Genomic DNA, 27,484 nt, shown 5'->3' with positions numbered 1-27,484 from the left:
GTTCGATACGATATGTATCGAAAATGAATTTATTCCGTACGGTTCCGGTTTCAAGTATTCATACAACAATTAAAACACACTACCTTTATCATGTTCATAATTATCTATTTCAGTTTTTTGTTTAGTCATTCATTTATCTTCTTAGATTTACTTGTTTTGTCTATGTTAGTATCATGTTTTATCGATTGGTTGATCATAATTTCATTAGGATATTAATGAACTAATAACAAAAGTGGCATGTGTACGTTTGTACAAAAATTGTATTACACTAGATACCATATTTAAATTGTTATCCCGCACCGATTAATACCTAAACCGTACTGAACAATTTTTTTGCAAATACTGAAATCATACCATCTAAATTCGGTACGATACGATTTTAATTTTAGGTATTCAAAGTTGTTACCGTACCAAAACATACCGATTGACACCATTACTACAACATAAAGATATCTGGTCCTAGCACCGTATATATGTACATACGTAATACATTCAACATTTAAGCAGAAAAGACGGGATCCGTGTAATACAGAGTTTGACCGTATCGACGGCACCGGGGGTTTACAAAAAAAAGAAAGAAAACGGCACTGGGGTTGGGCGCATTTTTGTTTGTTAAAACGGGCGAGGCCGTCACTCTAATCCCGTCCTGCTTTGGTCGCCAGGTAGGAGAGAGTAGGGCTAAGGAGAGAAAAAACCACCCACTACCGTTCCATTTCGCGCTTCTGAGTAACAAAAATTTAGTCCGGCAACTGAGAATCTAGGGTTATCGTCGGATTCCCGTTTCCTCTTGTAGGTTCGCCATGGAAGAAGAAGAAGATGGTTCGCAGGATGTTTACAAGCCTTCCATGGAAGTTGAGCAGCAGCATTCTGTCGAAGAAAAGTTGGAACAGGATGAACAGGTGGTTGAGGAGCAGCAGCTTCCTGACACTGGACAGCATTCTGAAGCTGTGACCCAGATGGACGATTCGCAATTATTCGGAATTTCTCCGGTTGTTGATGAAGGTGTTGACGACGGTGTTGATGTGGCTGTAGACGAAGACATGGCCGCGACGGAAGTGGAGAATGAAACCGAAGAAGCTGAGGCTCCAGAGGCCAGCAGCAGAGTTAACGGGAGACGTAAGCGAGTTAGGCAATCTAGGGTTCAGACGAAAACCCCTTCCAAGAAGAAAGAGGAAGAAGATGTTTGTTTCATTTGCTTTGATGGTGGAGACCTGGTTCTCTGTGACCGTCGGTAAGTATTTCTCTTTCTTATTTTGGTGGATTCATATTGTTCTTCTTGTTTTTTGTCTCGTCTTTTCTTTTATCCACTGGGTTCTTGCATGCTCGTTACAAAGTTTCTTCTTTTTGGGAATCTCAGGGGCTGCCCTAAGGCGTACCATCCTTCGTGTGTCAATCGGGAGGAGTCATTCTTTCGTTCCAAGGGTCGCTGGAATTGTGGTATGTAGTATATTCTTCCCTTTTAACCATGCATTTCTCTCACTGATAGCGTTATGATTTATTACTTTTTGCTTGTCTGACACCTTCGCTGTCTGGCCTTTGGGTTATTGATGTCTGGGGTTGAAGGTGCTCTCCTTCTTGAATGTGTGTTGGGAAAATATAATTTAGCAGGGTAGGGTGAATTTGGCACACATGAGTGATAACTTTCTGGATATCCTTCCATCAATAGCCGGTATGGTTGTGAATCGTGTGACTGTGATATTTTCGGCGGTTGATTTGTCTGCCCTGATGAAAATTAAAAAGATTGAATCTTAGTAGCTTTTGCAGGCATACTATAGATAAATGAGGTTCTAGACTTCAGTTACTGCCGCACTGTAGTGCTTCTGGTGGCCCAAGCAACATGTTGTTGTCGCCTGGTGTTGTTTTTGTCTATGCTGCAGCTATCCCTCCCCTCCTCCCTCTTGAGTTTGGTGCTGCTAGTCTTTGTTTTCTTCCTTTCCTTCTTGAATCCACCCAACTCATTCCCTTGCCCCCTTCCCCCCAAAAAAAAGAAAAAAGAAAATGAAAGAACAGAAAAGAAAAAAGAAGAAGCTCCCCAGCTGTTGGAGATCTTTCTCTCCCCGTTCAAATTCAATTGATGGAAATGCACTTTATTTAAAGTTCTCAACTTTGTTGACTTTCCTCTATTTCCCCCCCTCTGTTACAAGGTTGGGAGGTGCATACAAGAAGGGAAATTACTGGAGAGGAGAGAATAAGGAGACTAGCTGCAAGGAACTGAGAATTGCCTTTGTTGAGATTGTTTGCAGGCTATTTCAAAGTGGCAAGCTCGTTGAAGGAACTTATATGCTTCATTATGTTTTTATGTATTTGTGTGTAGAGAGAGTGAGTGTGTACTTTTGATCTGCTAGACATGGTTGTGAATCTGAACGCCATTTGAGTAACAATGTAAGTGGATGAAAATTCATAATTATTGTGTATCTTTTGAGGTTGAAGACCAAAACTAATAGGGTTGGTTTCATCTTTAGGCAACTGTTGCCATGGTAGCTAATTTCCTGACACATAATTTATGCTAGAAACATATACTTGCTCGCTATTTTCAAGGTATTGTCAAGAATAGGAATTAAACCTTGGAAAGATTCTAATTTGAGTTTGAGGAATGATATGAGGAAATGCAAGGCAAACTGGCTATTATCCTTAAAATCAATTGGCAAGAAGTCTCCAAAGATCATTGACATTATCTGTTGGATAGCTGTTTTACATATTCGACTGTTAAAGGCATGGGATACTTTGTTGCAAATGCATGTCACATAATACGGAGAGCTGCATTCTTGTGAGCTAGAGAAGTTTTTTCCTTGCATGGAGAGGAGTTGGCAGAGGTGGAGCCCATTAAGTCCACTGAATTGATTAGAATCTGAATTCTGTTACAAATGGTAGTCATTGCAACTTCGAGAATACGGGAATCCCACTATTCTTAATCCTGTTACAATTTTGAGTTTGGACCCTCCACCCATGTGGAGTGGAAAATTTTCAACCCACGTGGTTAGATTCATGACACGTGTTCAATCTAAAAACAAGATCCTCTTTTGAGTGAAGGAGTGAGAAGATTTGGTAAAAAAAATAGAGGATTTTGTTTTCAGATTGAATATGTGTCATAATCTAACCTCGTGGGTTGGAAAATTTCGTCTCCATGTGAGTGGAGAATCCAAACTCTACAATTTTGATGTGATTGTAAAAGCTTGAACTGCCTCCGTGAAGATGTGGGTTTGAGTCTGATGGCAGCCGTTTCATGCATAAAATACTGAAGGTTAGGAGTTAGTAACAACTCTGGTCCGCCATTCCTATTACAGTGCATAAACAGGTCTCTCACTAGGTTATTGTGAAAATTCTCCCTCATCTAGATGCTTTTAATCATTTATCGTCCAAAAATCTCAGTCTATCATTTTATTGTCATGTCAATCCATGATAACCACATTTCTGCTTCAATCACCTTTTATTTTCCCCCTGCCAATGATTTTCTAGGACTAAGCTTTGCTCCTTATGTCTGTTGTATTAAGTTTAACGGGGTAATTCTCAATGATATGACTTCACAAAAACACGAGAGAGGCATCCCAGATCATGATTCCTTGTCGTTTTTTGTGGCACTCTATTTGTTTCATGGGTAATTAAACGAAGGTGAACAACTGATTGATTTTAGGTGTCTGTTTCATTAGTTTTAACTTCATGATTGTGTTTCCTTGTGTTTGTTTTGAAACTGCTGTTCCCACAATCCTTTATAGCTTGGTGGATCCAAAATCTTTTCTCTTCATGCCAGAAAAAGATAAAGTTTCACTCTAGAAGATCTGTCCACGATTCCAGATTGAAATATATCCTAATTTGTTACGTCTACTTAGACTTTGTTGCATGAGATGTACAGTATGGTCTCCTCTGTTTATGCGCAATCAAGTCATCAACAATTAGCAGTTATCAACTTGGGTTTGAATGCTCTAATCCTGTTGTATCTTTTCTGGTCTGGAAGAGTCTGTTGCCTCACATTTTGCTGAGGCTATTTATACAAGTATTACTTGTGTGTGTGTCAATAATTTTAAGCTATGAAAAGCTTCTCAGTCATGACTGCATAGCATGGATGGCATTTTCAGTTCAGCTACTGCTTAGTTTGTTTTCCTTTTTCCCCCCAAATTAGTATTCGATTTTTACTCAAAGAGGTGTCAACTATTGTGCCAACTTCAGGTGTTGAGATTCAAGTGATGCAGGGGTTTGATTTTGTAAGTTCTAAAGACTCAGGAATAATGTTGAATCTAAAAGACAGAATACCTAAATAGTGGATTTGTAGTATTATATTTGTTTTCCTCTATTTCTATTTCTAGTTGAAAGAATCCTGCGGTAGAGCATTTTGTTTACACCAAGCTAAGACAATATGTCGATAACTCTAGTAAACTGAAGTCATCGTTTAATAGCTATTTGGCTTCCTTCTCTACAAACCCATGTTATTCTTTACTTAAAAATTGGGATTTTTTTTCCACAACCTCACTTGAAAAACATAGGTTCTTCCAAGCATTCCACTAAAAACATTTTGCTCTTCTAGGGATATACTCTGACATAGCTTAGTTCACCATTGTTTGGTTCATAAGCCATATACTTTGACATAGCTTCACACTTTTGAGAATCCTTAGGCTTTGCCTTCCCCCTTTGATCAATCCTATTTAGCCATCATATTGATGTCTCTCCTTGTTGAATCCTTTATTGGAATGTTATAGAGGATATTAGCCACCTTTTCTTCTCTTGCATCCTTTCTCGAGCTCTCCGTAATAAAGCTTTGACCGCGGTGTAATATTGGACCTTCTACTTTTGTATGGGTTTGGCATTTACTAAGTGAGACTTTTTTGGGGTAATTCTATTTGTAACCTTGTGGGTAAGGATATGTTCAGGCCTACTATCTCTCATATGTTGATGGAGCGGTTATTGATGGAGCGAAATAACCGAAGATGGACCTTCAAATCTCTGGTTTGTGGAAAGGCAGTTTGTATGTTTTGAATCATAGCCAGATTGTTGCTATAGCACACTTTAGCTGCAACAACTATAAAAGCATAACACTAATGAATTATATTATGAAATTAGCAAAGAGGGTCTTTAAAAATTAAAATCCACTTGAGAAAAGAATCTATTTTTATGGAGAACCAATTTGGTTTTATGCAAGAAAATCCATGATAAAAGCTATTTTAAGACTCATGGACAGATTTAGGGCTTGCAAGAAGGATCTTCGTAGGATCTTTACTGACCCAGGAAAGCTCACGAGGAAGTCCCTAGAGAGTTAATCTAGCAAGTACTAGATAAAAGTAGTGTTTCAACTTTCAAGTGATATGTGGACACAATTCACTAATGTAGGAATTGTGGGGTTTGAGCTAATAATTTCCATATTTAATCAAGGATCAACTTTAAGTCCTTATGTGTTTCTGTTTATTATGGATGATTTAACTAGAGAAATTTAAAATGAACTTCCTTTATGCATGTAGAGTTACAGAGATCAACCTTAGAATCAAAAGACAAGTAAAACCATAGAACTAAGAGGGAGTTTGTGGTGTGGAACTTCACTTGCGCTAGCATGGAGAATGAGTTGATGAAAATTGATGAGAGGGAGAGAGAAGTTATTTTAGGTATCTAGCTTATTATAAAGAGAGGCAGCGATATGGATGATGATGTTTCACATGGAATTAAAATAGGATGAATGAACTGGAGATATATGTTCGCCATTTGGATTGTTCTGTGATCAACTGACTCTTTTAAAACTTGAAGTAATAGTTTACAGGACTCTCAAATGGTTGGCTATGATGTATGACGTGAAATATTGGAGTTAGGAAGCTTCGTTTAGATAAACTCTGTATAGTGGGGATGGATGTAGGAAAAAGCTTGTGAGGATAAGGAAGGAATGATCATATCAAAGCTGATATGGGGGGGGGGTGTGTGGTCTGATTCATGATAAGCTACTGGCCTAAGAGAAAGGCCTTTGAGGTTGCATGACCATGTTCTATAGAGGTCTTTTGATGCTCCACTCCAGTTTGGAGAAGCGGGTTGGTTCAGACTGAAAGAACTGAAGTTGCCAGGGGCATATCTACGGGACCTTTAGAGAAGTGAGGAAAGACATGTGTAGCTTTGGCCTTGAATCAACTATAAGCTTGAATAGAACTGATTGGAGGACAACTGTACTAGGAGCAGGGGATACAATTTAGTCAGGATAAAGCTGAGTTGTTGTTGGATGCTTTATTTTCGTTGCAGTATTATGTTCATGGTTGTGTTTTTGATGGAATTTGTGGGTTTCATATGGTGACTTTGTTTGTCTGGATGTCTTCCTTTAGTATTTTAATTTCTGTGACCATTTAAGTTTCTTTTCCATCCCTCTCTTGGCGACTTACTATGTCTTTGATTCTTCATCTTGAAGATGGTTTTCACCGAATGGCATAAGATTTAATATGTCTCTCTTCCTGTTTGACATTCAATTTCAGGATGGCATATCTGTAGCATCTGTGAGAAGTCTGCTCAATTTATGTGCTATACTTGTACATATTCCTTGTGCAAAGCATGCATTAAAGAGGCTGAGTTCGTGTGTGTTAGAGGAAACAAAGGCTTTTGTGGAACGTGCTTGAGAACAGTAATGCTGATTGAAAAAAGACATGAGCAGGAAAACAAGGAAATGGTATGCTTTCAGAAACTTTTATTATCGTATGGGTAGTTGCATACTCTTCCATCAGGGATGAGACTTTGTAAAGCCTTGTTGGGTTCTTTCATATAATGCAATTCATATAATGCAAATCAATTTGTAAACTTTGTTGATGTAATTTATTTCATGTTCAAATTTCCTTTACTTGGTGCTCTCTTGTTTTAATCAGTGAAGTTTAGATTCCCGGTCTGATGGTTTCCTCCCTCTCCTTTTTCCTCAAATATTGAAAAGTCTCTGTGATTATGGAGTCTGGTTGACATATTTTGCACTTGTTGGGTGGTTGAATTGGTAACTTGGGGCAGTGCATAGTTTGCATAGTTCTCATGGTACTAAGACCAGCCATGGTGGTGACTGGCTGCCTTGATTCTTATAGATAAGATCAACATGTTATGTCCTGGTGCATATTATTCACGTTGTTCTCTAGTTTGTAAAGGTAGAGAGAGGTGCTGGCGGGGTGGGAGTGAAGGTGTTGGGGGTGGGGAACTGGGGATGGGTTGTCTAGAAGTTGGACTTCCGGAAGATATAATGGTTAAAAATTTTGACTTGTGGAGAACCATATCATTCTGGGTTTGGACTCAAGTGGGCATTATTACTTGACAATTGTGGTGTTACAGTGCAATTTGATTACATATTCTTGGTAACTTCCATTATTGGGGAAATTTTAAATTTAATTGTACAAGAACTATCCGGATCTCAAAGTATTTTCATGGGTTGAAACTAAGATCCTTTATGAGATGCAAAATATGATTGTGTTTTAATTAAGATCTTGACCAAATCTGGCATGTAAATGTGTCATATCTTGATTTAGTTGGTTAAGGTCTCAATGGGAATTCAACCTTCTTGGAGCTGCAGGCTCTTGGAATGCTGAAAAATCACTTTGGACAAAGAATTTGCTGCAGGAGATTATCAAACATCCTTGACTGGAATGATGTTTTAAGTTTTAACAGTTTAATACTTCAGTGTTTGTTATATTAGTGAGTGAAGTGATTCAAGTGAGAATTTGACGGTGAGAATGAAAAAGACCATTAATGTACTGATGAGGTTTATATTAGGGTTGCTGAATGTTGCATCTTTTGACTTCTAATGGTTCTAGAAGTTGTTTTACATCAAGTATATGATTTGTTTTGTTTCTATTACTAATTATGCAAAATATAGTGTGTTTTAGACTTTAGTATGTCAGCGTGAGAAATCTATTTCCAGACTCCGAAGTTAAACTTCTATTTGGACTTAGTTTTTACACAGGTTGATAGTGCTGCTGTAATAGGCTTTTCCAAGTTTCAGACCTAAACTAGGTAAAATGCTACTGAAATGGCCAAACGAGTTCCCATTCCCAAGAAAATGCAAACTTGGCAAGATCTTGGTCCAATTTGCGTTTTTGGATTACCGAGTGGCCTCCAAAACCAAGTTTAGATATACGGATTTAGTTGGAAGAAGGGGGGGGGAGGTGATACTTTGTTGGACAGTATACAATTTTTATTTTTAAAACCAAGTTTCATTGCTGGATCCTAGGAAAACAATACCTATCATGTGCTTCGAAGGGAAGACAAGATATTTATCTAAGAAAAAAGTCTTTTCTTTCTTTGTGTTTTTTTTTTTTGGGGGGGGGGGGGGTGGATTTCAGAATGAAGTCTAAGAACTGTAACTCCTGCCTCTGGATGTATGTTGCTGGCTATTGGAATAAGGGTAACAGATCAGGTTTCTAGAGACCTTTAGGCCAAAAGTTATTTACCTTCTCCAAGATTAGGACTCTTCTTTTAACTGATTGCATAGTTGTTTCTAATAAAAGGACATCCTTGAGATGTCCCTCTGGTTGATAGAAGGGAGTGATCAGAAGCTTTAGATTCCTTAAATCAAGTTAACTAATTTTTGATTAGCAAAATGCTATATCTGATTCTGAAACTCCTACTTATATTTATCCTGTAACATAACCCATGTTTGAAAAGATATGCTTGATGCGTTTTTCTAGGGTTAAGGCTGTGTGCATATGATTCTCCCTGGAACCTGCTAAAGTAGGAGCCTTGTGCACTGGATCCTGCCTTTTTATAATCTGCGTTTGGTTCCTTGTCAAACTCTAATTAGCCAAACAGATATTCTTCAAGTGTCCTTCTGCTTGTACATCAGGAGACAAATTTTCTCTGGTTTAGTATTTGAGTTGGGTTACTGAAAGTTGCATTGTTGCACTTTTGCCTTTTCTCGCAGAGTTCTTGTTTACTTGGGTGGTGTGGTCCGCCAGTGGGTGGAATTTAGAAGACTGGTTAATTACTATGATAAGAAATCTATAATAAGTGCACAACTGTAATCTTGTCTGGGGAAAAAAATACATTACGTGGTCCAATTTAGGGATTGGCTTCTTATCCACTCAATTTGGTGCTAGGTGTCCCCTAAATGGCAGGTCAGGTGATTCCAGTACTAAACTTCTGTTGGCATTCTGGCCTTCCTTCTCCTGTCGGGCCCATCTGGGAGAGAATCAAACACATATTGGTTGTGAATATCTGATAGGATGAACTAGCCCCCAGTGAATATCTGTGGCTCAGGACAAAGTAGTTAGAATTAAGCTTGGTCATGATTATCTACCTGATTGTGAGGGATTTGAAGTAAACTGAGAAGGTTAAGCGGATTTTGGAAATTTAATGCAATCTTAAGTGTGAGGATTTTGGTTTTATATCAAAGTACCTAAAGATTGTATTTAGGTGCGAATAGTTTACTGGTTCGTTGCAAAAGTGGTTTTCTACACTTTTTTGTTTTTTTGGTTTGGGGGGCTGCGCCTGGGGGGGGGGCAGTGAAACAGGGGTTAGAAAAATGGCCAGACTTGTATAATGCTTGATTAAACTGACTTTCTGATTATTCCAGGGCAGAAAATAATATTTCAGTAAGGCTAGGGGATAAATAAATTTTTAGATGTCCCTATGGATGAATTCAAGGTTTGGAATCATTTCTCTTTGGTCTGGGTCTCTATCTTGGTTCATGTTAGAGATAATGAGAGATAACAAGAGATAACATGATGTAACATGAAAGGAAAAGTTCCCCTATGGTGGTTTCCTTATTGGTTTGGGTATCTGTTGTTAGTGGTTTCCGTATTTAGTCTTTGGTTATTAGTGTCCTAATCTAAGTGAGTTTCTACTAAGCTTTATGCCTAGTTAGGTAAGAGTTAATAGTTATATTTGAGTTCCCCTTTGTAATTCTATTTTCAGTTTATTATTAATCTGTACTTGCTGGTACGATAGAACATACAGATTCAATCGCCTAGCCCTCTTCTCCAATAATTCTCTCTTCTTCTCCCTCAATCTCTCTTTCTTTTTTTCATTATAGTACTTGTTACAGATCCTTGGGATTGTTTGCATGGTATCAGAGTAGAAGTAACAAGTACTTGTTTCTCCTTGAGATTGCTGTTTTGAGAGTCGTTTAGGTTTCTAGTTTGAAGAATGGAACCCTAGTTCAATGAAGATAAACTATCCATTGAACTAGGGTTCCCATGAAGATTTAATATGAGAAATCTCTTGTTGGTGGTTGATTTGTGAATTTTATTTTTCCCCTAAGCTTCGTTTGGAGTTTTTGCTTCGATTGGATGTTTTGCTTTGCTTGGAGATTCCATCTGAAGTTTTACGAGCTTCCCTTGGGGTTTCTGCTCTGCAGTTGTTATGGTTTCTTGGTTCTTAATTTTTCTTGTTTGTTGATCTTAGTTTTCCTTAGCGATGACTTCTGCAGATGTTGAGTTTCGGTGCTTCATTGGTGGTCTCTCACAGGCGACCAATGATTAGCCCTTGCGTAAGGCTTTTAGTCAATATGACGATGTTACTGAATCAAAGATTATCAGCATTAATGAGATCTAGAGGTATTGGAGTTGTTACTTTCTGTGATGAGTAGTCAATCATGGATGCCATCATTGAAGGGATGAACGGCCAGCAACTCGATGGTGTCTCTTTATGCCACATGAAAGAAAGAAAGAAAGAAAGAAAGAAAGGAAAAAAAAAGAATAAAAGACAAAGTGGAAGAGAAGAGGAAGAAGATGGAAGCTGCAGGTGCAGATCTGGTGCCATCTTTATTTTAGCTTGCTATCGTCTCAGTGGGTTCAATTTTCAAGTTTCAAGAGGGGAGGGTTGTCAAGGCGACGAGGCCAGGCTAGGCGATAGAGGGCAGCAAAAACCAAGGTGACACCAAGCAAGGTGATTAAGCATCACCTAGGCGACACCAAGTTGCCTTGGCCCAAAAAAAGGGCCTAGCTGCCAAGGTGCACCTAGGCAAACATTTTGACAACCATGGTTCAGATTTTGTTTTAGGTTTAGGTTCGGTTCCTGGTTTGTTTTTGATTCTGTTTATTAGGTTTGGATTCAATTCCTTGTTCGCTTTCTAATCCTATTTCTGATTCTGTTCTTGATTCTGGTTTCTGATTCATTTTCCTGATTCCTAGATTTGCCTTATTTTGTGTTGCCATTATTGTTTGGTTCAATTTTTAATTGGGATTGGTTCTCACTTTGTTTCCTTAAATTTAGCCTTATTCTCCTTCCAAGTTTACTCTTTCGCTTTTGTTTGTGTTTCCGTTTGGGAATTTCTCTAATTACATTCATTCCATTCTTGTTTCAGCTTTGTGATATTTATATATTTGCCATTCCTTTAGTTTATTTACCAATGACCCCTTGCAAGTTTTGGTTTATTACAATATTGCCATTCCTTCTTTAAGTTGGGTCCACTTTGTTGATTTTGTAAGCCCATGAGTTGTGAAAAGGGTTTTGAACCCATGATTGAGTTGGGATTGGTGGATTAATTTCAGTATCGCCATTATTTTAATCACATCTATTTGGGATTTTATTTTTTGTTGTACGAGGATGATTGAAGACACTGGGACTTTATTTATAGGATCTTCTGTTATGAAATTTCTAAAGATATTTGTCACTTGAGGTGGTTATTAGTTACTTTTGGTCATGTGTAATGTTACAAGTGAGGTGGAGATTGAAGATGTCGACTGCAAGAAACTCTTTTTGGATTTTAACGGACTCAAGAGTGAGTCTGATTGTTGGGGTTCCCTTCCTTGGGATAGACTTTTGTGTAGTTATTGGAGGTACACCTTTATGGAACTTTTTGTGTAGTAATGACTAATGAGAGTTGCACTTTCATGAGATTTTTTGTGCATGCATTGGAGCTGCAATTTTATGGAGTTTTATGTAGTTGCAATGATGCTACATTTGGTGGAATTTTGTAGCTGTTAAGCTGCTACATTTGATGGACTTCTTTATTGCTGTTGTATGTTGCATTTTGAAACTTTCATTGAAATGGTGTTTGATGTTCTTGTTGGTTGTTGTGAAGACATAAATTTAATCTAGTTGATTGGGGTTCTGATTTGAGCTTCTTGTTATTTGATTGCTACATGGTGCAAGGCTGGTGTTGTATTTTACCTTTATTCTTATTTGTCCAAGCTTGAGGGGGTGTTGACCAAAAAAAAGAAGGAAAAAAGAAAAGAAGCTTGAGGGGGATTGTTGGAGATAATGAGAGATAACATGATGTAACATCATAAGGGTAGTCCCCCTATCGTGGTTTCTTTATTGGTTTGGGTCATTGGTGTCAATGTTTTCCTTATTGGGCTTTTTGCTATTATTGTCCTAATCTAAGTGAGTTTCCTACTAAGCTTTAGGCTTAATGAGGTAAGATTTAAGAGTTATATTTAATGTTTCCTTTTGTAATTCTGTTTTCAGCATGTGCTTGCTGGTAGGTAGAACATACATATTCTCTTGCCCAACTCTATTCTCCAATAATACTCTCTTTCTTCTTTTCTCTACCTAGTATTTGTTATGGATCTTGGGATTGTTGACAGTTCACAGTAGTCTAACTATGATAATGCTATTGCACCATTGCAAGTGCAATTTTTTTATGAAATGCTTGTGTTGCTTCATTATGGTTGATACATGGAGATGGAATTCATATTTTTGGATAGCTTGACCAACACGCAAGTAGTTACTGATATGATATCGGCAGTCTTTCTAGCGTCTGCTTGGGTCTAGTATCATGAAGAGTATTTGGCATATAATTTTGTGGGAATGGAAACCTATAATAATGCAGGAAATGAATGGAAATCGCAGACAACAATTTCAGAGCAAATGATTTATGTAGTTCAGCAAGACTACCTATGTTGCAGTGGGATGACATCTGCTTCACTATCACTGGAGACTTGGGTTACACAGCCACTCATTCTTGCACCTCGCTTTTTTTTGCAGGGAAAGCCATCTCTCAACAATTTTATAGCAAACCATGTAGATTTTAATTAATTAGTCCTTATTAGAGTCAACAAATGTTAATTAATTGTTCTTTTGAAAAAATGGTAGGCTGTGGTTTAGAGTCATTCATGCAAGAGAACTTCTTCATTTTCCTCTTCCTTTTTTTTTTTTTGACGTTTTCTGTTTCAGTATCTAAGTCCTGGAGGACTTTTTAGTCTTTACACAGCTGTACTCAGCCCCTATTTAATACTCAATATGGAAGAAAATGATAGATTAGAATTGAAGTAGAATTATTTGAATTATGACCTGTTAAAGTACAACATGTTTCTTTTCTGGGGGACTCATAATTGTGGGAGTTGGACTCCATTAAAGCTTCAGATCTGGGACTTTTAAGGACTGCTGGATAGGTAGTCACCTATTTTGGCCAAGCAAGCACTCCATAAGGGAGTTCTCAAGAAGGCAACAATCGTAGGTTTGGGACCTATTCTCTCTCTTTTTTAATTTTTTCCCCTTTCTCTTTTTACTTCTATTTTTCGATTTGAAACAAAAATCCATCATTATACCTGCACTTCACTTCACCAAGTCCTGCCCTAATTGAGACACCACTTCCCACCATTAGAATTCATTGATTTTCAACTACTTGTACCTATTGTTTGATTTGAACCTCAGCTTCATCTGAGCCCTAGAAGGCCATTGTCTTAGGCTCTCCTATCTTTTAGGAATCTTGGGTTGAGGTTGAAATTTGAATCATATATATATATATATTTTAAGGCAACCTTGATTGAAATCATTGAATAAGGCTGCAGCTTCAAGGATCTCTAGGGCTAGACTTGAATTCTAGGCTCAAAACTAGGGTTTCACTTAGGGCATATGGGTGGTTGTTTCCCAGTTGTGTTCTAATTCCCTACTTGGGGTTTGGTTTGTTTGACGGGATATAGATGGATAAAGGAAAGGAAGAAGGATATTTAAGACATGAAACGATACCCTACCTATCCCGTGGGAGGTTGATAGATTCATTGATTTGGGGCAGATTTGAAATGGGATGAAAACTTAGGGGAATGGGATAAAACTTGAAAGGAATTCATATTTTGATCCTTAGGGTAATCTTTTCAAATTTCAGTGATTTTGGATGGGTAGTTTGGGCTTTATTTTATAGGGAAAATAGGGTGATAATAACAAGGATGAGTGGATCTGGGGTTTGGTTGGTCTGATGGGGCTGAAATTGGGATGGAAGGTTCCTATGGTTGGGGGGATAAGGTTGCTAAAGTTTGGGACAGATCTAATGGTTAGGTTGGTGTAGATCTAACCTTAAATATCGGGGTGTCCAAAAAAAATGCGAAAATTCTAGAAAATTCAAGAAAATCAAAAAAGCTGTGGGAGGAGAAGGAGATTGATGAAGGCTTCCAATGGTAGCTGGTTGGACCTTGAATGGAGCCGGGATGGACTGAAATATTTCTGTTATTGGTGGTCGAAGGCTGTCTCCTAGAGCCACTGTCATGGATCTCAACTGAACTTTACTTAGAACCTTCCCAGGGTTGGATTCTTCAAGCTTATTGACAGAATCAGAACCTACTACTACTTAAATCCTCAAACTAATTGAATGATTCAATACTAGAAAACAAACACATTGCTTGAATGGGAAGCTTTATTACTCAATAATCAGAACTGTGCCTCCCCATTAATGTATACCCGATTTTAGGATTAAGGTTTCTTGGATTAATTTCCTAAAATTTAGGGTTTGCCTAGGATAATCTTCTTTTGAATCAGCAAATAGTACTATCAATGGGAAACGAATGAGGATTTAGGGAGTGTTCTTGAGAATTATTAATGATAAATGTTAATGTAATCTAAAGCTCTAATGGGTGTAATTGAGCTACCCAAAATCTAAGGGTAAACTTAGTGAGTAATGGGTAGCTGGAATTGGATCTTGGATGGTAACGGAAAGGACTAAGATGTTTGAGGATCTCTAAAGAATTTATGGGAGGGTCCTGGGAAGGGTTAGGGTTTTAACAAAACTATTTGGGAAGTGGTGGGGGTAATCTGGCATTACCTAAAATTAACTGGAAAGGAAAGGGAAGTCTGCGGTTGGGTATGGGAAGGGGTTTTGGATATATCTTTCAGGTGAAACAACTGATGAAGAGAATTTTAGGGTGTTGGGAAAGGATCTTTGGCAGTTCTTTCTTGAATCTTTCTTTACTCTTGTTTCCCCCTCTTGCTGCCGGTCAGAAAAGAGGGAGAGAGGGGAAGGAGGGGTGCCAAAAGGTTTTGGGAGGTGGGGAGTGGCCTAGGTGTCTTGCAGGGAGTAAGGGGGGGGGGTTCTAAGGGGCTGGGAGTTTTTCTTCTTCTTTTCTTTTTTCCTCTTTTTTTGGTGGGAGGCGGGCGGTGGGGTTGGGGGGAGAAGATTAGGGCTGCGATGGAAGGGGTGTGGGGTTTCCTAGGTGCGCAAGAGATTGGGGAGGGTGGGTTGCAATGGGGGCTGGAGGTCGGGGAAGGGGCTGGTGCTTGGCATGCTGCTGTTGAAGGTGGAGGCTGCTGGTTCTTGAAGTTTGAATGCTGCAATTGAAGGCCAGAATATCTAAAATCTGCTGTGGCCCTCTCAAGGCTATGACACTATTTCCCACAAGAGATCTCAATTCTTTATTCAATGCAGATTCTTCACAAAAAAGGATGGCTTCTTTATAGCCTTACAGCAAGAAAGAATCTAACTCTAATTGGGAAACCATATTGGACTCAACTTGGACTTATAAACTAACTCAACTAGGGTTTCCTTCATAAGTTAGTATACCCATTGCAATTAAATAACAACCTCATAAAGTGAAGAGCTCATATTGAAATAGAAGACCTAATTATCTATGAAGAGTCCTACTTAAAGAAAGACTCATTATGACACAATAACTCAACTACTGACTCAAACTAAGACTTCAAGGCATGACTGGACTTTGCAAATTATATCTAAAATTCTGAAATTAAAATCAGCAGCTAATCAGGGCTAAAAAAATGCCGAAAATGCTCCTTTTTAGGTTCGGCCAGCCCTAGGTGCGCCACCTGGGTGGGGTCTTGGGGCCCACAGCAGGGTTTTGGCCAGGGGTGGGCCCTTGTTCACATCTCCCATTGAGTTGAGGGGTTTATTTATCCATGCAAAGGGCTGGGTTCCCTACTTGGACTTGGATTCCCAGCCCAATACTACTAGAACTCAACTACTAGTAGGTCTTATGGTCTGACCTTTACAAGTACTTCCCAAAACTCCTAATTAAACATAAACTTCTAATACAGAAAATTTCATACCAAATATAGCCCTCACATGGACAAAATTTATAATTCTGACCCTGACACAAGTAGACTCAAAGAAAGAAATTGAAACTGGAAAAAAGCAATTAGGCGGCAACCCTAGGTTGCTCCCTTGGCCCTTCACTGGTTCTTGGCCTGGGAGGGCTTGGATACTTACTGCATCACTTTTCCTTTCCATATTAGTCATACCTTTAAAGCCATATTTCAAATTGACCCCCAAACCCCTCCGGAATAAGGTCTACAGTGCTGTTCAAAATTAATCAGATTTAGTTTTATGTTTGGAGGATCCTGATGTATTGCCACCTTGCTTGGAGCTAATCCCCATGAATACTTGAAAAAACCTAGACCAAAACCTGAACCAACACTTACTTATTCTAGATTGTCATTTAGATACTATTAATAAATGAGCAAATATCCACCATTTGAATCCAATAAATATGGTTAAAAGAATCAAATTGTAGAATGGTAAAAGGGCAACAGCCCAGTTCAAGAACAAAAACTAGATTTTAGCGTTAGGTGCAGTAATGTTGTGTTGTTTTTCAAATCTGAAAATTCTATAAATTTTGATGTAATGAGCATTTTTTAAAACCAAAAGAAAGGCAAAATATTCATTTGTTTTTAGGTCTACAATTTTATTTCAGTCTAGGGCGATTTTAAATAGCATCGGTGCTCACAAATTAACTTTCACTTATAGTTACTCCTTCATTATAAATCAGATGGTTTTCTGACAAATCCAAGATTGACTACAACAATAACAACAACCTTTTCCCAGCTAAATGGGTCCGACTACATAGATCGTTGACTTCCAATCCGCTTTGTTTGAGGCCATACTAGATAGAAGGCCTAAGTATGCATATCCTTTCTCACCACTTCTCTTAAAGTTAGCTTAGTTCTGCCTCTAGTTCTTTTAGTTCCTTCAATTTGGAATGAATCGCTTCTTCGTATAGGGCATTTAGAGGCCTTCATTAAATGTGGGTGTGCCACCTCAGTCAACTTTGTCATAGCTTATCATTTATCAGAGCTAACTTCCATACCAGTTCTAATATGATAATTCATTACTTTACCCTTCCTAGTTTTGGCACTCATCCATCTTAGCATCCTCATCTTTTCTACACTTAGTTTATCTATATGATGCTTCTTAACAACCCAACACTCTGTAAATATTTATAGTTGGTTGTACCAATCCTATAGAATATTCTTTTGAGTTTTAAAGGAGTATATTAATCACACAATACCTCATTTCCACCTCTCCACTTCATCCACCTTATTTTAATTCTTTGAGAAACATCTTCCTTTATATGACTTTTCCTATTTATGATTGATCCAAGGTGCCTAAAATAGTCACTTTGTGGGGTCTCCTCAGGACCTCATCAAGTCTCACCACCTTGTCAACTGTCTGTTCATGACCAAAGTTACACACTAGATGTCTTGTCTTTATTTTACTTAGTTTAAAGCTTTTAATTCCAAAATTGATCTAAACCAAGTAACTTGATCTTAAATGTCTTTGGTTAAATCATCCATTGTAAGTGCAAATAAATATGGGCTTAAAGTTGATCCTTGATGTAGCCCCACTGTAATGGAAAATTCACCACCATGCCCCCCAGGGTTCTTGCTCTTGTCACTGAACCATTATACATATCTTTAACTATGTCCATGTATTTACTTGCAACCTTTCTTTTTTCTAGTACTTGCCAAATTAATGCTCTAGGGATTCTATCATATGCTTTTTCTAATTCAATAAAGACCATATGAAGATGTTTCTTACATTCTCTAGTTTCTATACCTTTCCAGAAGTGTACTATTAAGGTAAAGAGCTTTCATTGTAGAGCTTCTCGGCATAAAACAAGATTGGTTCTCTGTAATAGTGGTTCTTTTTGTCTTGAACTTTCAATTATTGTATCCCATAGTTTCATAGTATGACTCATCAATTTTATGCCGCTATAGTTATTACAACTTCAAATATCTCCTTTATTTTTGTAAATTGGGACTTCTATGCTTTTCCTCCATGCATCAAGCATTTTCTTCATGCATAATCTTGTTAAACAACTTGGTCAGCGAAGCTAGCTCATAAGTTCTTAAGCTCTTCTGTACTTCTATTGAGATTTCATCCGAACCTTGTGCTTTGCCTATTTTCATCCTCCAAGGTTTTCTAAATCGGATTAAATCGGTTTTGACTTTAGAATCATGCCATTGTTTTATAACTCAGTTTGCTTCTTTTCTTTGTTGTCTCTTCTATGTGTCTTGCTGGTTATCTGAGACTGATTCATAAGTTTGATGAATGCACCTATGCCGTTCCTGTTAATAACATGGATGCGTGAAACTTTTAGGAGAAATTTTGCTGGCATTTTAACATGTACCCTTATTTATTCAACTATCTATCCTTGGAGCTTGCACTATGAATGAAATGGGCTATTTTTGAGCTTGATTTCTCATTGCTCATGAGCTGAGCTTATTTTGATGAGAGGCTGACAAAACCTGCCTTGTATCAATTACATTTTGCAATTTGCAATGTGCCCAGTTAGAAACCAAGTTGGAGCTGGGTAGAAGTTAACAAAAAAAACCAAGCTGGGTATATTGCTGTTATTCTTACTCGAATCAGGGATATTTACTGAGTGAATAACACTTGCTTTCTGGGAGAATTTCGTTGTTTATTGTTTTATATGTTGATTTTATTCCTCCCTTAAAACATGAATTTACCATCTGGGACATTAAATTTATAAAGTAGTGGCAGAATCTCAAGATTTCTATAAAGCAAGTTGTTGAAGCTTATCCATTCCTTGTTCTTCTGTTTATGCAGGCTCAGGTAGATTTTGATGATAAAAATAGTTGGGAGTATCTCTTTAAGGATTATTATATAGATTTGAAAGAGAAGCTGTCGTTAACTTTTGATGAAGTCACACAAGCTAGAAATCCATGGAAAGGATCTGATTCAGTGGCTCAAAAGCAAGAATCTTCTGATGATGTTTATGATGCTAATGATGATAAAGGTTCTAGTTCAGACAGCTCTACTGGGAACCTTGAAGTATCCAGTTCTAAAAGAAGAAAGGTAAAAAAGCGACCGAAGTCAACCAAGGTTGTCAATTCTTCAAGTGCAGCTGGAAATAGTACTGAAGGAGTGTCTATCCCAGATGGCACTGAGTGGGCTTCTAAGGAGCTCTTGGAATTTGTTGCACACATGAAAAATGGTGATACATCTGTTTTGTCTCAGTTTGATGTTCAGGCTTTATTGCTAGAGTATATTAAGAAAAATAATCTCCGTGATCCTCGTCGGAAAAGCCAAATAATATGTGATTCAAGGTTAGAAAATTTGTTTGGAAAAGCACGCGTAGGGCATTTTGAAATGTTAAAGCTTCTGGAAGTGCATTTTCTTATGAAAGAAGATTCCCACTCAGATTATATTCAAGAGGGTAATGTTGATACTGAGGGGAGTCAGCTGGAAGCTGATGATTCTAATGATGCAGCAATGAAGGCTGGAAAAGATAAGAGACGTAAAACACGAAAAAAGGGGGATGGGAAAGAATCACAGACAAATCTTGATGAATATGCAGCAATTGATGTACACAACATCAACTTGATTTACCTGCGGCGTAACTTAATGGAGGAGCTACTTCAAGATGCTGAAACATTTCATGAGAAGGTTGTTGGCTCATTTGTTAGAATTAGAATTTCTGGCAGCACTCAAAAGCAAGATATGTATAGGCTTGTTCAAGTTATAGGTAAATCTTGTTAATTTCCAGTTCAAGTCCCATCTTTTCATGTGCATTAGGGAAGTAGGTTGTGCATAATTGCAGACCAATAACTGGCTTGAACACAGGTACCAGCAAGACAGATGAACCTTACAAGACTGGCAAAAGGACTACGGATATCATGTTGGAAATATTGAACTTAGACAAGACAGAGAAAATTTCTATTGATATAATTTCCAATCAGGACTTCTCTGAGGTGAATAAGCATAAAACTATATTGTTGTTTCATTCTCCGACTGTTTACAACTAAATTGAGAGACACTTCCGTGGATTTTTATAGTTGTTATTTTGTCTACTTTGTAGACTTCAAATTTCTGATGGCTCTCATTATGTCTTAAATTTGCATATCGTTTCTCTCTATTTACCTTGCTATTGTGAGGGGATCCTTTTTTAATTTCAACTGCTTATTTGTCATGTGGGCAATTTTTTTAAGACCAACTGTATAACAGGTAGGCAGTCCATAATTTTTCAAGTGGTAACATCATTGGTGTTTGTTTGCATCCTAAAAATTGTGTCACATGAGTTCAATTTACGAGAATTATGTTACAGAAATAGTATTACTATATTATCAACAGGAAGTAGTCCTCTAGTATGGCCTCCAATAGAGCTGATTGGAAAGCATAGGTCCATGTAGCCAACACCATTTAGTTGGGAAAAGGCTTGTTGTTGTATCAACAGGAAGTAGTCCGGGTCAACAAAGCAAAAGGCACTACTTGGTAGGGGCCCTCTAAAAACACAACATTCATTTCAAGGAAAAATCAAACTAATCATTTATAGGATTAGCGGATCTTATGTTTCATTAGTGGTTGAGCCAATGATTGAAAGGGACTCTGTTAATGTCACGGGGCGGATGTCAGGTTCCTCTAATGACCTTGTTGCCATGCTTTTACTATCTGATTTATTACCTTGCCTCTTGATTGAGTTGTTTGTTTAAGTGGTTTCCAAGGAATGCATATGTGAGCAGATCTCTTAGAAGAAGAAGAAAGTGTTATCTGTATACCTAGTATTCGATTGGGGAGGATGAGTTCCTTTCTGAGTTGTCTTCCATCCTTTTTTTTTTGTGGGTTGGTGTGTTTCTATGTAATATTTTGTTGAATGTAATTTGATATATTGATTTACTGGCTGAATTAAAGAGACGCAGTGGAAGACATCAGAAACATATGAAGGGAAACTGTTAAGGATTGTAGGAGAATGGTTCTATGACACATTTCTCTCATATAAGTGGGAATACATAATGGTTGTGAAGAAAGGAAACAGAGGAAAAAGGATAATCACACAGAATGGTCCTGTGGTGCATTTCCCTTATACAAGGCAGCTGGCCTAGCTGTCTAGTCTACTTTTTGACCTCACCAACGAGCTTGGCTACTGAATTGGCTCACTTTGGGGCCATGACATGTATTGTTGGATTCACATGCAGGATGCTGCTGCTCCTGCTGTGATCTTCGTTTTGTCAAATATTCAAGTCTTAGCTCTGTTTGTCCCATAATCCTTATTGCCTTTTGTTTGATGTAAATTCTGTGTTTCCAGGATGAATGCAAGCGTTTACGCCAGAGCATAAAATGTGGATTTATTAAACGAATGATGGTGGTAAGGTTATGCATTTAATTTTGCTTTCTTATGCCTACTCAAATATGTATATCTTTATGTGAGTTTAAGAGAAAATTGTGCTTTTTTATAGGGTGAGATTCAGGACAAGGCCATTGCAATCCAAGCTGTGAGAGTTAATGATGTGAGTTTGTTGAGTTTGCTAGCTAATTGTTTTCTTTAGTTGGGATATTTGCATGTCATTCTATATTATTTTCGGAGGAATTTGAGATTGTCACAGCATGTCTAGATCTCCTGTGGCGCATTAACCTTATTGTTTTTATTCTATATGACTTGGATGTTGAAAATTTGAGGTAATATTTATTAATTTGAGGTTCATATACATTAATGTTTTGTAACACCCTTTTGTTCTGATGTAGTGGCTGGAAACTGAGAAATTGCGGCTAAGTCATCTTCGTGATCGGGCCAGTGAGAAGGGGCGAAGAAAAGAATATCCTTTGTGCACTTTTTTTTTTTAAATTTTTTTACAATTTTATTTTGCTTTGTGACATCTAACTTTTGCACTTTTTCCTTTGGTTTTTCCTTTTGGACATGTGGCGTTCTTTTCGAGTGCTTTGTATAAAATGTAAATCCACGAGATGAGAGAGAATGTTCTGGCAAGTCTGATGATGTTCATTGAAGTGCCAAAATACCCCTCAGTTAAATTGGAATAACAATGAAACAAAAAGGAATCCAATTGTCATAACTATGGTGCAACTGAAAATACAGTGCTGTAAGAAAAAAATCAAATTGTATATACTAGTAGACTACTAATACTTGTACTACTATTTGTAATACTAATTGGACAGCATCTCCTTGGATCTTTGCTTGTGGATGTAGGTCTACGGATCTGAATCACTTCTATATAAGGTTGTAAGGGAGTCAAGTATTGAAAATGAATCCTCGAATGGAAATATTAATTTGAGTTTTGAGTATTGCTTAACCTTGTGAGAGCTATTCAGCTTCCCCATCCCCTATGTCGAATTCTCTGATCTTCCCCAACCTGCTTTACTTGATTCCTTGAAGGTGTCCAAGTTTTGATGATTTCTTTGAGATTTGTTATTCAAAATTTAGAATCAAGAATCAAGATTGATTCAAAATGTATATCAAGGCTGCCGATCAGGAGAATCAAATCAACAACGAGTCTTACAGACCCCAACCACTCCTCCCAAGAGTACCTAACTCAAAGATGTGTCTCATATGCCTACATCAGAATGATCCTTCTCCTAAACCTCAAACTCTCAGCTCAATTCACTTAAACCACTCTTGGCATTATTTCAAATCCGGAAACCTTCACAGATCCATCTGACCATCTCAACCCGAATTTCCCAATTATCCTTGAAAACCTTCCTAAGACCCAAATCTTGCATAGCATCAACCAGTCATCCAAACACTGGGATATCTTTATCAATCACCTTCCCCACATTCAATTGACATATCCCCAGCATCAAACTTTTGGTCATACCAACCTGTAACCCTATTTTTTGCTTGAAACCCTAATTTGACCTATCCAAGCTTACCAAATTTTCCTGGATCCTGGATATGACTCCATGATGTAACCGGCGAGGACCCTGCCATTTTTCTCTGCTGTCCTATGGGAAGGCCAAATCTGACCGGGGTATTTTGGTCATTTACCTCCTACTTTGGTGCTCCAGTAGGCTGGTTAGATGCAGAATGCTGTTAAGAGTCTACATCTGCTTTTATTGTCAGATTTTTTTTTTTGGGTTTTGGTCAAGTTATTGAAGAGTCCCAGTCTGGTTATAGGAATCCCAGTTAGAGATGGATCTCCTTAGTTGCACTCATCTTTCTACAAGGAGTCTAGATCTACTTTTTTCTTTGAGCTTGATTCCTTGGTTAGCAAGTTGTGACAGGGCCCTTGTCCCATTAGGAGTCCTAGTTGGGTTCTTACTTTTAACTTGGATTTCTTCTTAAAGTAGGAGGTTTAAGTTTGCAAGTCTCTTTAGTTAGGAGTTCTAAGTGGAATTCCTCTTTTACTTATGTGAGCTAGGTCTTTGTGTGCAAGGAGTTCCACTTCAAATTGAATTCCTTGTCCAGTCCTATTTAAAATTCCTTCAATGTAAGGCTCTATAGATAGAGCCACCCCTTTTGTAATAAATCAGTTTTGAATGAGTAGAGAATTGAATTGAAGGAAAACTTGGATGGAGTCATGGGTTCCTGAGGAAGGAGGCCCATGGCTGTTATTGTTTCTAGTTTTCTGCAATTTTCCTAATTTTCCTTTCGCACTACAAGCCTGCGGCAGCATTTAAGACCTTCTTATTTCAGTGATCATCCACAACCTTTTTTTGATCATTAGAGACCAAGCAATCTCCAATAAATGCATGTTTTTCTTTCAACGATGATTTTTATCCATGTGCTGGGTAAGGAAATTTGTTCCACTACTAGATGCTTGTCTGCCCCTTAAAGAGAGAAAAATGTGAGAGGGTTTGGAGTAGGAAAGCTGGCAGCTTGTCTACTGAAGATGGACATGATGTGTTATATTTATTGATATGATGTTGTAACATTGTGATAAACCCCTAATATCTTGGGCATACAGGCTCAATAATTGGAGGAGAAACACCGGATCATCACCAGCTCTACAGTACACTTAGGAGACAAGTTAGCTAGAGGGACATGTGGCAAGGAAGATCAGGGAGCAACCACACCCTGGAAATATGACAGCAGGACATAAAATGTTGTCCTGCTGGCAAGAAAGGATTGGAGAAGGAATAGCAGTTAGCAATGTTTTGGGTTTTGTAGGGGGAGGGGGAAGAGAATAGGGGTTACGCATAATCCATGGAGTCTGTATTGTGAAGTAGAGGGTCTTGCTAGGGAGAGCTTTGCTCTCAGGTGAGCTGTTAGTCTGTAATTGCTCTTTTCTGTGGTTATGTGTTTGATGTTAATGGAGGTTGCTGTGTACTGCTGTTAGTTCTGTGTTTGTGTTTATTCTGCTGAATATCAATGAAGCAGGATGTGTGCTTATATACCTATACTCTGCTGTTCTGGTTGTTCTAAGCTCTAGTGTTCCAGTGTTCCATTGTTCTTGTTATGAAATGTAAGCTATATGCTGTGAATGTGTGGTGATTGCTGTAGCCAATCTATTGGGATTTTGGGTCTTCACACATTGTCTTAATTGCTCCCAAGTGATATCCGTGTCCTATCAGATTATAGTCCTTGTCTTTCTCTTTTTCAGTTGTATAAGCATTGTATCCTTGAAAATCACATAATATATTTTTTTGTGGCAATCATCTATATTTCATTCCTGCAGTCAGGTTTGGAACCAGAATGAATGCTTTTTAGATACTATGTTAGGTGCAGGCTACTGTGTTTTTATTATGAACTCAAATTAGAAGATAAAGTTAGTCATCCTGTAGAATTTTAAGACTTAGGATCGTAAATTATGTGATGGGATTAAAGGCACAGTCTATATACAATCCAATTCTATACTTGTTAAAAGAAGCCTCTTTTGGTGACAAATCTGCATCTTGTGGGGACAACTTACTCTCTAGTTCTTAAACCCCAACAGATTCCTACTGAAGATGATTACAGACACGAGACAGTTTGCTAGGTCTGCATCACTTATGAATATAAGTTAGAAAATAAATATTAAACCGACCACAAAAAGAGCTGTTGGTCATTTAAATGTAATCATATTTATCTTGTTTAGATAGTCTTAGCTGGTTTAACTGTAGCATATGTTTCCCGTTATTTGTCAGTGAACAACTCTTAGAATGATTTTTGGAGGATCCTTGACCAGCTTTCACGCTTAGGGAATGTGTCGAAAAGCTAGAGCTTCTAAACACGCCAGAGGAGCGCTCCCGTAGGCTACAGGAACTTCCTGAAGTACATGCTGATCCTAACATGGATCCAAGTCATGAATCAGATGATGACGAAGTAGAAACTGATGATAATAGAAGAGGTCACTTTCTTATCATTGTGGTTTGCTGCCATCGTTGTTTCCTTCCAATGCCTTTTATTCCCTTCAAAGTTTCTGATGTTTTATTATTTGTGATTCATGCAGACAATTTTGTGAGATCCAGGGATGCTGGATTTGGTCGGATAGGGAGGGAGCCAATCTCTCCAGGTAAAGGAGGTTCAATTTATAATGATTATTCATGGAGTGGAGGAAGAAAAGATTCTAATTCCAGCAGGGAACCAAGTAAAATTGTTTCTGGAAGAGGCTCCATGGATAGAGATGGTTCTAGCTTGCCAGTTGAGAGAACAACCGAGGCTGCTTGGACCGCTGGTAGAGATGTACATCAGCCAAACACTTTTGAGAAACCTAAAATCCAGGTGGCTTCCACTGGTACAGACACTAGTGCGTGGACTACCCCAACCGCTTCAAGATCTGGTTTGTCATCTGGACTTGCAAAGGAAGGACCATTTTCACCTCCTGTGCAATCATCTACTGTCAATGAGAATGAGAAGATGTGGCACTATGTGGACCCTTCTGGGAAAATCCAAGGACCATTTTCTATGGTTCAACTGCGTAAATGGAGCACTACTGGGTACTTTCCTAATGATATGAGAATATGGAAAACAAATGAGAGGCGAGAAGATTCAATCCTATTGAATGATGCATTGGCTGGAAAGTTTCAGAAGGAGCTGCCACCTTGGGACAACAGCTTTTTACAAACTGAAAAGGCAACTGTTGCATCTGATGGTAGAGAAAATAATTGGGATGGTGGCTGGAGAGGGAACAGAACTTCATCGCAGACAGAAAAGGTTCCAAAACCAAGTTGGAATGATTCAGGCAGCCGTGTTAATGGTAATTCTGAACATGCAAAAAATGATGCTTGGGCCTCTTGGTCACCTGGTTGGACTCAACAAGCAACAGGAGCTGTCAATCCCCAAATACAAGGTGGGAATCCGTCTCGAGGCTGGGACTCTTCAAAGGCAAATAGTGCTTGGTCTGGTCAGCCTCTAGTGCAGAGTCCGCATCCGTCATCCAGAATGCCTTTGCCACAAGCAAGACATGATCAAGGTGCAGGTGGGCGTGGTGCTGGACTGAATCAGGGAACTTGGATTGTAAATAGACCCACCGAGTTTCAGTCTAACAGTGGGTATGTTCAAGAGAAGCAATCTGGTAGTTGGGGTTCTTCAGGTCAGTCATCTCTGGAGAGTAAAAAATCTGAACTAGGAAACACTAATGGCTGGTCTACTCTGTCCTAAATTTGCCATAGAAGTGTTGTCTTCTCACCATGGCATAAGAAATGATTCGTCCCATGCCCCAGTTCCCTCTCCATCTAACTGATGTCTGCAAGTAGCAGATCACTAGATATTGTTGCTTTAGTATGATGAATCATTGTTTCGCAATAACAGTCGGATGTTGCCTGCTTACAAAACCAATCTTACCATCAGGAGGTCAAAAGTACTATTAGGTCCCATTTTTTTCCTTCTGTGTAAAATTTTTCTTTGAAGATTAGAAATTATAACTTGTATAGTTCCATGTCAGAGTATCCAGTAATTTTTTTGGTCGGTCTTGTTAACTATGTTGTAAGTATGTTTGGGATCTATTGAGGTAAATTATCCTGCCGTATGATGGGTTGGAGTCTCTCACTGGTTTTGTCAAAAGTTCATCTTTGATCTTAGAATTCAAATTATAAGTGTTGACCCAAAATTTTTTATTCCAACTCATCTTTTAAAAAACTATTTATTAGTAAATTCTCATGGAATTTGTGTTTGGTTTTAAACAAAATCTTTTAGGGCCTGTTTGGTTAAATGAGTATTGAGATTTCAAATATCTAGAAATTTCAAATCTATGGAGTAATAATTCATAAAATTAACTATTTGCTTAACTGAACATGTAGATGAAATCTGTGGATTCATCTCTAATTTTTGTAAATATAAAAATATTTAGAATTTTTATAGTAGAGATGAAATCTCTGGATTTCATTTTAAACCCATAAATTTACAGATTCACGTTTTTAGTGTGAAAAGATGAATCTTTAGATTTCATGAATCCAGGGATTTTCACAACCAAACATGTATAAATCTCGTATTCATGAATCTAG

At 38.1% G+C, this 27,484-nt stretch overlaps 1 protein-coding gene across 1 annotated transcript; it reads left to right on the top strand.

Annotated features, from left to right (window-relative positions):
• The first annotated feature begins 612 nt into the window (after positions 1-612).
• On the top strand, positions 613-27,187 carry LOC149017001 (zinc finger CCCH domain-containing protein 19-like). Its single transcript, XM_089151303.1, is given in 11 exon segments — positions 613-1,231; positions 1,358-1,437; positions 6,435-6,625; positions 18,941-19,859; positions 19,958-20,085; positions 21,417-21,476; positions 21,568-21,618; positions 21,854-21,924; positions 25,235-25,389; positions 25,492-26,632; positions 26,634-27,187. Coding segments are annotated over 11 exon segments (3,318 nt in total). The 5' UTR covers positions 613-800; the 3' UTR covers positions 26,725-27,187.
• Positions 27,188-27,484: the final 297 nt, after the last annotated feature.

Source organism: Hakea prostrata, chromosome 4, assembly GCF_041222555.1.
Source record: "Hakea prostrata isolate BN-2017 chromosome 4, UWA_Hpros_2, whole genome shotgun sequence".
Lineage (NCBI taxonomy): Eukaryota > Viridiplantae > Streptophyta > Magnoliopsida > Proteales > Proteaceae > Hakea > Hakea prostrata.
This window is presented reverse-complemented; position numbering and strand designations above follow the sequence as displayed.